At 43.8% G+C, this 13,168-nt stretch overlaps 2 protein-coding genes across 2 annotated transcripts; one reads left to right on the top strand and one right to left on the bottom strand.

Annotated features, from left to right (window-relative positions):
* Window positions 1-43: 43 nt before the first annotated feature.
* Window positions 44-1,223, top strand: LYRM2 (LYR motif containing 2; the record flags this gene model as incomplete). The annotated part of the gene is made up of 2 exons (XM_010167235.1): window positions 44-184; window positions 1,143-1,223. Coding segments are annotated over 2 exons (222 nt in total), but the record flags the coding sequence as incomplete, so codon positions are not given.
* A 4,119-nt stretch (window positions 1,224-5,342) lies between these two features.
* Window positions 5,343-12,801, bottom strand: LOC104518276 (ankyrin repeat domain-containing protein 6; the record flags this gene model as incomplete). Its single annotated transcript, XM_029084777.1, has 5 exons — window positions 5,343-5,917; window positions 7,149-7,491; window positions 9,719-9,832; window positions 10,404-10,556; window positions 12,625-12,801. Coding segments are annotated over 5 exons (1,362 nt in total), but the record flags the coding sequence as incomplete, so codon positions are not given.
* Between the last annotated feature and the right edge of the window lie 367 nt (window positions 12,802-13,168).

The following is a 13,168-nucleotide window of genomic DNA, read 5'->3' on the forward strand; positions in this document are numbered from 1 at the left end:
GGCCCGGCCCGGGGCAGCCGACGGACGCCCCTGTCCTTCCCAGTTCCTCCGGCGGCAGCAGGTTCTGCAGTTGTACAGGAAGATCCTGCGGGCGATTCGCCTCGTCCCCGCAGAAGCGGATCGGCGCTATTTAAAGGACTGGGCCAGGGAGGAATTCAAGAGGAATAAGGACGCTACAGAGGAGGTGAGGCTCGGGGGAGCTGTCCTGTGCTGTCCTGTCCTGTGCTGTCCTGTCCTGTGCTGTCCTGTCCTGCCCTGTGCTGTGTGTTGTAGGTGTCACTTCCAGACTGTCAGGAAGCCTGCTTGTAGTAATTTCTCTTGAGGAGCATTTGTGTGAAGAAATAATTCAGCATCTTTGAATGTTATCCACCCTGTTAACGGCAGTAATGTTTCTTTGATGTCCAGATAATAAACTGGACTCAAAAAGCCACAACCCAAACAAATCCTGCTTACTTAAACAACAAATAAGAAAAAATATATTGAATAATATTACTTAACCAACAGAAACTTATTAACACTCAGGCTTTATTATAGCTTCTTTTTTATTCATCTTTAATTTCAGTTATATTCAGTGATATTCATCCAAAATCAAACTGGATGGTTGTGGATCTGGAGTGTGTATGAAATGCAGAAACCTTCACGCTTTTTGTATGTCTCCTGTCCTCTGCTTTCTAGTTCGTTCCTTTTTCCAGCCAGTGCTCAGGGAATTGGTGGCTGAATTATGCAGACAAAGCACTACTCAGATAAAAATAGCGTTGAGAGAAACATCCCCTTGTTCTGTAAATCATCTGTCTTCATAGTGGCCCACTGCAGTTGTCACCACTTACTTGTGAAGGCGGTAGACACAGAGGCGTAAAGAAAACATCACTGGGAGTTTGAATCCAGTTCAAGACTGAGTTTTAAAGCAAAGATATATAACTAGCTCCCAAACACATCATTAAGGAACTGGAGAAAATTAATTCATTTATTCACCTGTTTTTTTTAACCATCTCAGTGACTGTAGTGTTACTTCAGACAAAGAACAGATCACAAGAGGACTGGTGAGAACTGTACATGTTTTAATGTGTTAAAATCTGTGTGCTTGTCCAGCACCTGTGTTGTGTGCAGCTGTTCAGCTCAGCAGATTCCGTTTTGTTTTACAGGATGCCATCAGGATGATGATTACTCAAGGCAACATGCAACTTCAGGAACTTCAAAGAGCACTTAAGCTGGCAAAATCCTGATCTTAATTTTGTTGACAGATGGACTTTCATCTGCTGTGAACAAAAATAGTATTTTTCCAGAATGTTGTTGTAACAGTGGCCTTTGCTGACAACTTGGTCATGTTTCAAGGTACAATCTATCACACTGGGGTTTTTTGTTTGTTTTTTTTCTAATGCTTCCTCTTCTCGGTTTGGTTACCCTCTGGTGTGGCAATCACTCGGACACAAAGGTCTTTAAAGAACTGAGTGGATGATGTAGCATGTGCTGTGGGAAAAGCAGAAAGCACCAAACATTGCAACAGCAGTGTTATGCCAGGGCAATGGAAAATAAACTGGATTGTTTTGTCTGTTTTCTATTGTGGCAATTTTTAACTTGTAACATTCATAGTGGTAACAGCTCTTTCTCTACTGTGCCAGGATTTTTATAAAGATTTGGAGTTAAAAACGCATTTGGGATAAATAAATGGGCCCCAAACAAATAAACCTGATAAAACATTAAGGAAATGTTTTGTATTTAGATGTTGATTTTCAGTTGTCACTGAATAAAATTTAAAAGGGGAGGACTTTATATATGAAAAGGGAGAGATGTTAGCCCCAGAAATGGTTATTACCAAGGTAACAGGAAGTACCTTCAAGTTAGTATTTCAAAGTCAATATAAAGTAGAACTACAAATAGAAGATGCTAACTCGAATGTTGTGGTCTGTTTTTCCAAAGGTCATATTACTCCACTTCTAATTCTTAGGTTGCAGCTGTTCTTTCCTTCCTGTGAATTGCAGTGTATCTTCCCCCCCCCCACCCCCATAATTTAAAAAAGCTAAGGTAAGTCTGGGATTTTCTCAACTTAAATAGCCAGAGAACAGCCTGACTGTACAGTAGCTGCATACAATTGAGGTTGTGGTTTTGAGATACAGGAACTCTTCCCTCTCTGCTCTTACAGGTCATGCAGGGAGCCACCTCCCTGTGCCTGCAGACAGCTGGGCGGCCTCACAGCGGGTCCAGTCCGTGCCACTGCTGGCACAAGGGACAGGACAGGACAGTATTTCCCATCCAGGCTACAGGAGGGATGCAAGACCCCACTCAGCAGCAGGAGGTACGCTTCTTGCTGGACCCAAAGGGTCTTCAAAGCGACACACTTCAGCAAAGCTGCTTTGTGAACGGCTGCTGCTTGACAAGAAAAAATGTTGGAGGCTCTTTTCCCACATTCTTTTCCTGAAAGTCATTGTACAGTCCTTTCCTATGACGTTTGTTTAGCTTTGCAGTAAAGGATGTGGCTCAGGCAACCAGTGAGGCTGTTAAAGAGTTCAGGTTTGTACAGACAGAAGCCTTTGAGCTTCTGAATCGGTCAATAAAAAATAAACATGTCTAAATATTTAAAGATTTTTTTTTTTTTTATGTATTCTGTTAGAATACACTGACAGAACATCTGTGTGTTGGGGACTGATTTTTCACCTGATCAGAAAATGCTGTTTAGAAAGGAATTTTGATTAAACAAAGCTGTAATTTCAGCTTGTTCTCACACGTAGCCTTCCCTTTCCCTTCAGACAGTGGTTTGATTTCTGCGCCTTAATTAGGAGACTTTCCCCCACTGCCTCATCGCAGTGCTTTCCCTTCAGACCCCTGAGTCTGCCTTACTCCTCTGATGCCTTTGAGTTTGTACATTTATTTCTAGGTTATGGCCACATAGGCAGCGCCCTGGAGAGCTGCTGACCTCCAGAGTGCTGCTGCCCACCATCTCCAATGCTTTGTGGGCTTGTCAAGATAAAATTGCCTGCCAGAAGCCTTCAGGAGTCCCAAGCACAGTCTGCTTGGGCCAGTAAATTTACTCCAAGTATGTGCTGCAGAGAAAGGGAGATAATATGGGTATTTTGTAAGGAAGTCCTTCAACTGTAGTACTTTTGAAGCAAGGAGGATTAGAGAGAGGAGTAGATAGGAATTAGCAGAAAATGTCTCAATTTATTTTACAGTACACTTGTGGGCTTCAGAAAACCTCTAAACTCAGTACTCTGCAGCCAAGTTACTGCCTAAATTACTGCTCCAAGGGCTACCTCGGTACTGTAGTTCGTACGTGAAGCAGATGAGCTGAAGCCACAGCCTTGCTGTTCCCCTTGCACTTGTGCAAGCTCAGGAGCAGGTGTGGGATCAGGTGCACAACTCAGCCCTGTGCCGGGAACTTCCGAAATGGTGGGTGTGTGCATCAGCTAACAAATGCCTGTCAGTCCCTGCAGCCTCCCTTGGGACAGACAGGACCACCTGGGTTCCGTGTTTTACAGCCACAAACACAAAAGCTTAAAAGTCAAAAGTCCAATTTTCTGCTTCCTGTTCTGAGTCAAGTGAGGGAACCGTGTCCATTTGCTCTGGCCAGAAAACACTGCACCACAGACTTCTGAGCAACACTTATTTTAATTGCTTGGCAAAACATTCAGCTTTATCAAGATGATACAAAACTTAAATAGCATGCTTCTGCATTCCTACAGTAGCTTAAACAAAACTGTAAACATCTGAAAGTGTCTATATTAGACTACAGAAGTCAGAGCAAGAAAACTAGTGTTTCCATAACTGCAGATATACTTGTCTTGATAGTGCATTAATAGGAACTTTAAAAAATATTGTAATATGATACAATTGTCTTTGCTTTATACATCTGCTAAGAAGACAAAAGCTTAATTACTAATTAGTTAATGGTGTCTTCAATACTGTGAAGTATTTTGAATTGATTTTAGGGCTCCTCAGTACATTAAAAAAAACTCTTTTTCCTTGGCATAACAGTACTGTCGTGTATTTTGGTTTTGAACAACTGTTCCATCATGATCTGTTAAGTAAACTTATTTTGCTAACAGAATCTGATGGAGCCTTCGTGGAGGTTAAGGAGGAAACCCTAAAGGGGTGCAGAAGCAACGAGTTAGGGTCCCTCCAGTTTATTTGGAGTTTGTCAGCCTCGACAACATTGGTCATTGCTAAGTTTTGATTTTATAACAAAGCACATCCATAAAAACTTTAAAATGTTGTTGAGTTCCATTTTGTGGGAGTGTTGGTGAAACCAGTCCTGAGACCTGCAGACTCACCAGTTCCCAGCCTCTCTTTTTGGGGATAAAAGGGAAAAACCAGAGAGGAATCGTTCAGAGGAACAAAGGAAGATAAGTCTGGACAAGGCATCTGGGAGAAAATCCTGACTCTGCAGAAAAAGAAACATTTGAGTACAGGGAACCAAGCTTTCACTTCTTTACATAAAGGACTTTTTCAAGCTTCTTCAATAGCAGACAGTTCACCCATTTGCTGCTTGAAGGAAAAGGTACTTGTATAAAAATTATACCTAACGAGTAGAGCACGGTTATGGTAAAGTATCTGCCATCCCTGCCCTAAACGAAATGTCTCGGCCAGATTACTCAGTTATGTGTACTCACAGGTACCACGTCACCACAAGGAGCTTTGCAACCAGGACACCATTAAAAGAAAGACAAATCTAATTTAGCAGTTTTAATAATGTAAAACCTAAAGAAAGGCAAAGTGGCAACCACAGCCTGTGTACCTACGGGGATGACCCACTTTAGCAGCTCACTCTGTGGGAGCCTGGCCTCTCCCAGCTGGAAGCCTGCGTCTGTCACCTGTGTGGGCTTCTCATTTGAGTTGGTTCTGTAGCTTCTTCCCACTGACTAGAGGGACGCCGTGGGGAGTATCTAAAATAGTGTCAATAGCCCTTCATCACTAAGGAATTCCTGCCAAAAGCTCTCCAACATCCTCAATATATTCCAGTATTGGTATCACCACGTGTTGACATGTAGCATGTATGGAACCCTCCAGCCACACGTGACCTATATGGAAATAAGGAAATTCCCTTTTCAGAAAGCAGTTTTGGTTTCTAATGCAGTTTGTTTTCAAACAGCACCTGGAAATTGGGAGTGCAATATTTAACAGACTCTTGCAAGTAACAAAGAAAGAACCTAATCTGCAGCATCTCATTGTCATCAGGACAGTCTGCATATGAATTCTCCTGGGTTCTGGAGTTTGCAAAGTTAGTTTTACTCCTGAAAAAGAGCATTTTGTTTGGATGTAACAGGCACTACAAATGTATATATCTAATAATATTCCAGACTCCTGTACAGCGCGAGTCCCAGTGCTTGCCTTTACCTGCTTGGTGGATGCTAGCTCTCTTTCTGCACCTTAGTCCTTAATTTGCTGAGCTCCTCTTCTAAGCTTCTGATATGTTCCTTGAGCGCAGCTTTGTCCTGCTGCGCTTTCTGGTTAGCTTGGCACCGGGCTTCTTCTATCTTCCGTTCATACCACTTCTCCATCTGTGTGGAAACAGCCTCGAAGAAGTACTGTGTTATCTCCAGGGCCTGGGAGGTGTCTCTGAGCGGAGGGGCAGGCGGCTGTCCCCCAGGCAGGGCGGGGGGCTGCTGCTCCTGGCTCTGATGTGCCCCGGTGTGGTGGAGAACTCTGTGCCTTGACTGCCCGCTTTTGCTGGACTTCTTTGTCTGAGTTCCTTTGTCAATGAAGTAGCCACTCTGTGGTTCAGTCTTTGCAGGTTCAGTCAAGGGCTGCAAAGCAGCTTGAACCTTAACATGTCTTAATTTGGACCCCAAAACCTCGGAGGAGGGCAGGTCCTGATGGAACCTGTGGAACGTGCTGGCACTAACAGCTTTGTCCTTTGGCCTGACATCTTGAGCAAGGGCAGAAGAAGGAACTGGTCCGCCAGCGATTAACTGTTGCTCTGTACCTACAGAATAAAGATACATACACAAATATTTAGAAAAGCTCTGGGCATTTACTTTAGCATCCAGAACTCCTGACTCCTCGATAAAGGACAGAGTTTCCCATGCACCATGCTGTGTGTACGTTGTAGAGGCTTCTATTAGTTTATCACATCTTCACAGTCAGGTGATACAATAAAGAGTCATTAAAAGAGAAAAGCTGGCTGAGGCAGAGAGCACTGCACTGCGGCTGTGGGACTACAGACTGACAACAGTCAAAGGACTTCACCAGAAGGACATGTAACAATGATCAGGCTGGATGACTGAAGTAATCGCTGCCGATTCTTATGAACCCCCTGCTTCTACAGGAACTGAAGTCCCACTAATTTTGCAAAGGTAACACATTCTGATGCTTCTCAACTGTTCAATGCAGTACAGCTCACACTCATGCTGCCATAACATCTCCTGTGTGGTCTTCTGCCTTTCTAGTCTGATGGGGTATCCATGTCCATGTCTGTTCACTCTGCATAGTGTTTTGGGGGGGCATATACCATGTATTTTACAGAAGCCTGGAGCTTTGATAGTGCACTCCTTGGCTGTGGAAACCTGGGCATTCTCACTGGTTTGGGTTTTTTTCCTCACTGGCTTCCCTGGCAAAGCACACAGAGGTGGTTTGAACCAAGGTCTTCCATATCTTCTGGTGGCCATGACCTCTGAATGGGCTTGAATGTTCCCAGCTGTTCTTGTCAAATGAACTAATAATTAAACTGACTTTGGTTCAATGAAAGAGGAAAAAGTGAGAGGTTTATTCTATGTCCTTGCAGTCTGAATATTAACAAGGGAAACTAGTATTTTAGGTTCACATCCTTGCACCCTGCCCTGATAGGTTCCATACATCTGAAAAGCACTAAATACTTCCTTCAGTAGACTCGGGATAATCTGTACACCTTCCTAAAAGACAGTTGGGTGGGAGCAACTCTGACTGGAGAAATTTCAGAAAACAAGAGTTATTCAGAGCATCAAAGGACTTGGCTTCAAACACACAGTGACATGGAAGCATCAGGAAGAGCCACTGGAATTCCACCCAACAATGTCTTAACAATATTCCCAGCAGCTGCTTTGAAGTGTATTCTAATCCCAAGATGTTATGCATATGGATGGAGGAAAAGCACACAGCCAGAATTAACATCTGCAGTATTAATACAAGTATCCCTCAGTTAATTAACTTGCCTTTCAATGAATATGACATCCAAATACCTGACAAGGTTGTACCTGATGCACCATCTTGTTGAATGCAAAAATGCTGCCCAAAGCTCTGTTCTGGCATCTGGGCTCTGCTCCTTCCCCCATCTTCCGAGAGGCTGTTTGGGAGCGTGATATGGGAATGCTGGTGGGAGCCCTCTGACTGCAGCATGGGCTGGTTGGCTTTACAGTCCTTGGCACTGTGGGGGTTGTTCTCAGTATCCAGGGTCTCAGTGAGAGACTCCCAAGTGGACAAGGTTGATTTTGGTCTTGATGACCTGGAATCTCCAGAAAGCTTGAGCTCCAGATTCTGTATCTTCAACAGGCACCAAGTCTTGAGCTCATCGACCAAGGAAATCTATGAGAAAAAAGACTGTAAATGAGATGATCCTAGGATTAGATCCCATGGTTCCTGGGCTGCTGAGGACGTGTGGCAGGGACAAAGAGAAGCGAGTCTGCTATCTGCAGGCTTAGACTCCCTGTACAGATATGCATGCTGCTACTGGCAACATTTAAAGGACTGCAGATCAGAAAAGCTGACGAACTGTGCATTAGCTAATGAAAGGCACCCTCTTTAGTCCAAGCTACCACCTCTTAGATTTGAATGTGCTACTGCAAATGCAACCCTAAGTCCTCTGATCAAGGCTGACTTGTTTAATCCTACAGTCAACGGTACTTTCTAAGTGTGAGGAACATCATGTGTGGCCAAAGCTGCCATTTTTAAAGAGTGAAATTCAAATTAGGCAGTTCTGGGACACAGCTTTATACCATTACCAGCCTCTGCTCCTCTGTTCATTCGGTGATAAAGACAAGTCCAACACTAAATGATAAATAACTAACAGCTTTCAAATTACAAAGGTGCTTAATAAGCTCCAGAGGCATTTGCCAGTCATCATTTAAAGTATGAGTAGCTCTTTTACCTTCTTGTTCATATGACATAATGAATTTAGGTCGGTCCCTCCTACGCACATGGACATTTAGTTCATGCATTTATAAAGCCCAACTCAGTTTTCCCAGTAGTTTCAATTAGACCCAGCAGAACAGGAACAGCTGATGTCCCATAATGGTAATTTCAATTCACGCGATGTATCACTCCAGTATCTCATTTCTTAAATGGAGATTACAAGGAGATGGAGCACAAGCCCAGACATTCAGAAGAGAATATAATACTTAAGTCTCTTACTATGAAATAAAAACTAAAGCTACCTTAGTTTGATAAGTATTTTTATTTGGAGAAGAGTATTTTGCGGATGTTAGACTGAAGTATCTTGATCAGTAGTTGATGCTGAGATTGTCACAGCTGCCAGCCTTTTAACACAGATTTGGAATGGTCTTACAAAAAGTCAATTACAGTATCACAGAATGTCAGGGATTGGAAGGGACCTCGAAAGATCATCTAGTCCAACCCCCTGCCAGAGCAGGAACCTAAATGAGATCACACAGGAAGGTGTCCAGGTGGGTTTTGAATGTCTCCAGAGAAGGAGACTCCACAACCTCCCTGGGCAGCCTGTTCCAGTGCTCTGTCACCCTCACTGTAAAGAAGTTCCTTCTGAAATTTAAGCAGAACCTCCTGTGTTCCAGCTTGCACCCACTGCCCCTAATGGTGTCATAACATTTTACTAGCAAGAAGCATACTTCTCAATTCTTAGAAGAATACCAATAATGAGAAAATTAATTGTATTTTAAATTTACCTGTGTGAGTGGAGAAACACAAATTTCTTAGCATGTTTTATTGGTGAGTTTTTGCAGAAGCTAGAAGGGCCAGAGATGGATCTCTACGGGAATGGTTATTCTTGTAGTGCTGGTTAAACAAGCATACAAAAACAACTTGCCTATTGGCAGTAGTGCACAGCTTGGAGATGGTGCACCACTGCCAGAGGGAAGAACTGCAGCCTTTCAATACATGGGGAAAAGAAAGATCACACAGAGAAAAAGGGAGAGATTCCCAGGATGTGCAACCAAATGGATGAGAAGTAAAAGGAACAACACAAACCTTAGCCTTTGCTACTATTTGCAGATGTTCTTCACTGTGAGGGTGGTGAGACACTGGAACAGGTTGCCCAAGGAAGCTGTGGATGCCCCCTCCCTGGAAGTGTTTAAGGCCAGGCTGGATGAGGCTTTGAGCAACCTGATCTAGTGGAAGGTGTCCCTGCTGATGGCAGGGGGGTGGGAACGAGATGATCTTTAAGTTCCCTTCCAACCCAAACCATTCTATGATTCTATGTTCCTGCAGATGTTCTTTAAGGAAGCAAAAACTGAAAGCACAGCTGTTAAAAATTTAGTAGTAGGAAATTTTGAAAAGCACTATGTTAGAAAAAAGATATTTTGTTACAGATCCCACACTTCAGACCCACCAAATTAAATTATGACAGGGGGAGTGGATTTCACATTCCCCATTTCTAATGCAAAAGCTTTATAAATTTGGTTTAGAGATTAAGGGGATGGATAGGAATAATTTGGTCTTTGAAGCTCTTTTGCCTGTTTCAACAGATGAGATAAATCTCCAATATTCCCTCTGCCTGCTGGAACAAAATTCTTGAGCTGATCCATCTGAGCTAAGAGGGAGTAGCCGTTTCAAGCCCTACCTGCCGTTTCTGCCCCTCATTTTTTTCCAGCTCCGTGTGCTGCTGCAGGCGGTGAAGGCACTCCGTTCTCTCTGCGGACAGCCGCTCAGCCATTAGCTTGTCTAAAACACGGAGCTGTGGGAAAAAAACCCCACAATTTAGCTGAGATGATCATGTTAAAACCCAAATAAACCCCCCATCTGTGAACCTTGTAAAGTACAGTCTGTCTTTCAGTCTTCGTTTCTAGGAATGCTGCCAACTACAATTAGATGTAGCTTGGAAAAAGGCTCAATCACAAAATTATCAATTAATAACAATTACATTAAAAATAAAAATTAATTTAGAGGATGTTGAATCTCAGTGCAAACAGAATTCAGCAAGAGGGATTTTTACAATTATGAACCGACTAGCTGTAGGACTGCCTTCTGTCTTTTAAATTTCCCTCTTAGGGCCTCAAGCAGTTTAGATTAATTGTCTAAAGAAGCACCTGAAGCCACTTAACACATTAAATGTGTTTTTCTCAAGACCCTGGTTTGTAACATTAGATCCCCGTGGAATGCCCAGTTTCCCGGTCTTGAGAACTAGATTTCAGGTTTTTACAACACAAGAAGCAATAAATGAATTATGACAATGAAAATATTAATTAAGCTTAGGATATGTTTCTAGTAGTCTTGTGAGCAAGCAGACCTCCGGGTCATATTCTTACTTGATGCTGAGTTTTGCTTTCCATCTGGCCCAGCTTAATATTCAGTTTATCTTGTACTGTCCCAAACTCAGCTTTTATCTCTTCCACAGTTGCCTCCAGCTGATTCTCCAGTTTATTTATCAGGGGCTCACAACGACATCCATTTATTGGTGCCTGAAAGGAGTAATACACTGACTTGTTACATCCCACTGTCCTCTTAGTGCACTTGGAACATTATCAAAGCCTCCTTGAGTCATTCTTGGGCTCTTCTGTACCATGTACTGCATCTCACCCTCCTGATAACACCTTACAGTAGCTCAGCCAACAGGCTATGAGTTGGAAAAGAACAGACTAGGAAGGGATTGATCTGATTTATATGGACACATCCTACCACAGCAGTGTTGATTTCACTGGGGCTACAAGGAGCAATGAGCTCAGATCATGTGTGCCATGGTACCGTGGGCCATGTGAGGGGATACCACTTTACAAGCCTATACCCCATGTCTCGTTGCTGTAATTCTGAATTGTAAAAAAATAATCTGATTTTGTGGATATGTGTGGGTTTGTGTGCATTTGATTTTTAACCTGATGCCAATAATGTGCTCTGGTTTTTTGTTTGTTTGTTGGGCATTTTTTTGTACTCTATGGCAAGGTCTCGCTGCTCCCATCTGCCTTCACCCTGCTGGCACTCAGCTGACCCCTGTCTCCTGTGCAGACCCCTGCCTTGCCTTCCTTTGACTTACACAACACTGTCCCCAGGCTCCTCTGCAAGGGGAGCTGCACTGACCACATTTAAATAGCTCCGGGAGATGGTTGCAAAAGGCTCCCTGAAGCAAGGACAGCTAATCCTCATCAGCTTGCTCTGCAATCTGCAGGCAGAAACTGGCTCCTGCTCTGGGGTGAGTCAGGAGCCCAAAGCAGCTGCTCTGAACCTGAATGTCTGCAGAGGAGCCTCCCTCTCTCCTCTGGCCCTGCAGTACTGTTTCACAAATGGGGGGTTATTCCCTTGGCAGGGGAAGGCAGGGGGTTTGCAGAGCACTAGAGAAAGCTTCAGAAATACAAGTACTGAAGAAATGTTGTTAAATATTCAGGGCCTGAGGGCATCAAAGAAGACAGACCAGCAAAAAAGAAGGGGAGAGAGGAGCGTCATGTATTTCAGGAAATACTGTAGGGGAGTCTAGCTCTATTAACTAATCTTTGCAAATAGATTTGTATACAAATCCTATCTGCTCTCTGCACCCCTCTTCCTGCTCCCCAATTCCTTCCTACTGGCCCATCCTCCTATCCTCAGATCCTAGGGGCAGGGAAATACTGCTTTTAAAATGCGTCCTCCATCCTTCCTGATGTCTGTTATGAGGATAATTCTGTAGCGCCACGGTTTGGGAGTTTCCCAAGCATTACACGGTGAGGTGCTGGAAAATATGGCCAGCAAAACCTTTGAAGTGTGAGTTGGAGTGATCCTCAGAATCTGCTGAATCTCTTAACTACACCAAGGGACTGAGGAGAGCCGATGGATGGATGTGAGAAGCTAAGGAAATGAAAAGACTGACCTCCCAGAGGTACAGGAGGGCAAGATTAAGAAAACAACAATATAGACGTTTACAATGTCTACAGGGTAATTTGCTGACTGTTTTCATGCTTTTTTATAAATGTGTACTAGTAAATAGTTCTGTAATAAGTAAAATATCAGTGTCTAAACTGGAACAAAAGCATGTGAGCTGGTAACTACAGGTTTATTTGTGAAGCAAATTCTGTACAGTTCCTGCCTCCAGTAATCCTAGAATCCCCAAAGACATGTTGCAATAAACAGAAAAAAAATTGAAACGAGATATATCGAGCATACCCAAGCTCTTGATTTAGGTAGTAAGCTTCACACACTGCCCTCATTTATTTTCCTCAGAAAATCTCTGCATTTCCTGTCAGAAATCTTAGTATTCCAAAGTGTACCGTAGAGGTTGCAGTGTCATTTCCAATTACTGTTCACACCTTATCTCCGAAAATGAAGTACTTTTTAGATCCAAACTAGTTAAGCATGTCTTCTTTAACACCCACAAAACCACCTTCCTGTTTACCAGACTTCAGGCCAAAATGCAGCTGAAGCCCCAACAAGGAAAACAAATCCACAGGCATGATTTCATACCCCTGACAGCGCAGTTGATCGAGTGCACGTTGTCTCCCTTCGCTACCCGTGCCCCAAGCGCTGCTCCCGAGTCTCCCTCCAGGAGGGCAGCGGCCGGCTCACCTGCATCACCTTCCCGTCCTTCCCTCGATAGAGCGTGTACAGCTGGTAGGCTCGGACCTCGTGGGGAGGGGGTGGGGAGGAGCAGTGATGTTTACTTCTGCGCCTCGGCACGTTTTGCTGGGGCCGAGGGAGAGTCTGCTGATCAGCTGGGGAGATGGGGTCTGAGAGCGCTGAAACCTGCGTAAAATACACACAAAGTTTGCCCTGTTTATGAGCCCCCACGTAAACTGCTCTTGGTGGGAACAGGACAAATCCACTGCGACAGTTACAGCAAAAACCTGATTAAAACTGGCTGCTCATGGCTTGGATGGGCATACCCTTCACTGGGTGGAAAACTGGCTGGATGGCCAGGCCCAAAGAGTTGTGGTGAATGGAGTTAAATCCAGCTGGTGACTGGTCATGAGTGGTGTTCCCCAGGGATCAGTTTTGGGGCCAGCTTGGTTTAATACCTTTATCAATGACCTGGATGAGGGGATCAAGTGCACCCTCAGTAAATTCGCAGATGATACCAGTTTGGGCAGGAGTGTTGGTCTGCTTGAGGGTA

The sequence above is a fragment of the Antrostomus carolinensis genome, unplaced genomic scaffold (assembly GCF_000700745.2).
Source record: "Antrostomus carolinensis isolate BGI_N321 unplaced genomic scaffold, ASM70074v2 scaffold48750, whole genome shotgun sequence".
In the NCBI taxonomy this organism is placed as follows: Eukaryota; Metazoa; Chordata; class Aves; order Caprimulgiformes; family Caprimulgidae; genus Antrostomus; species Antrostomus carolinensis.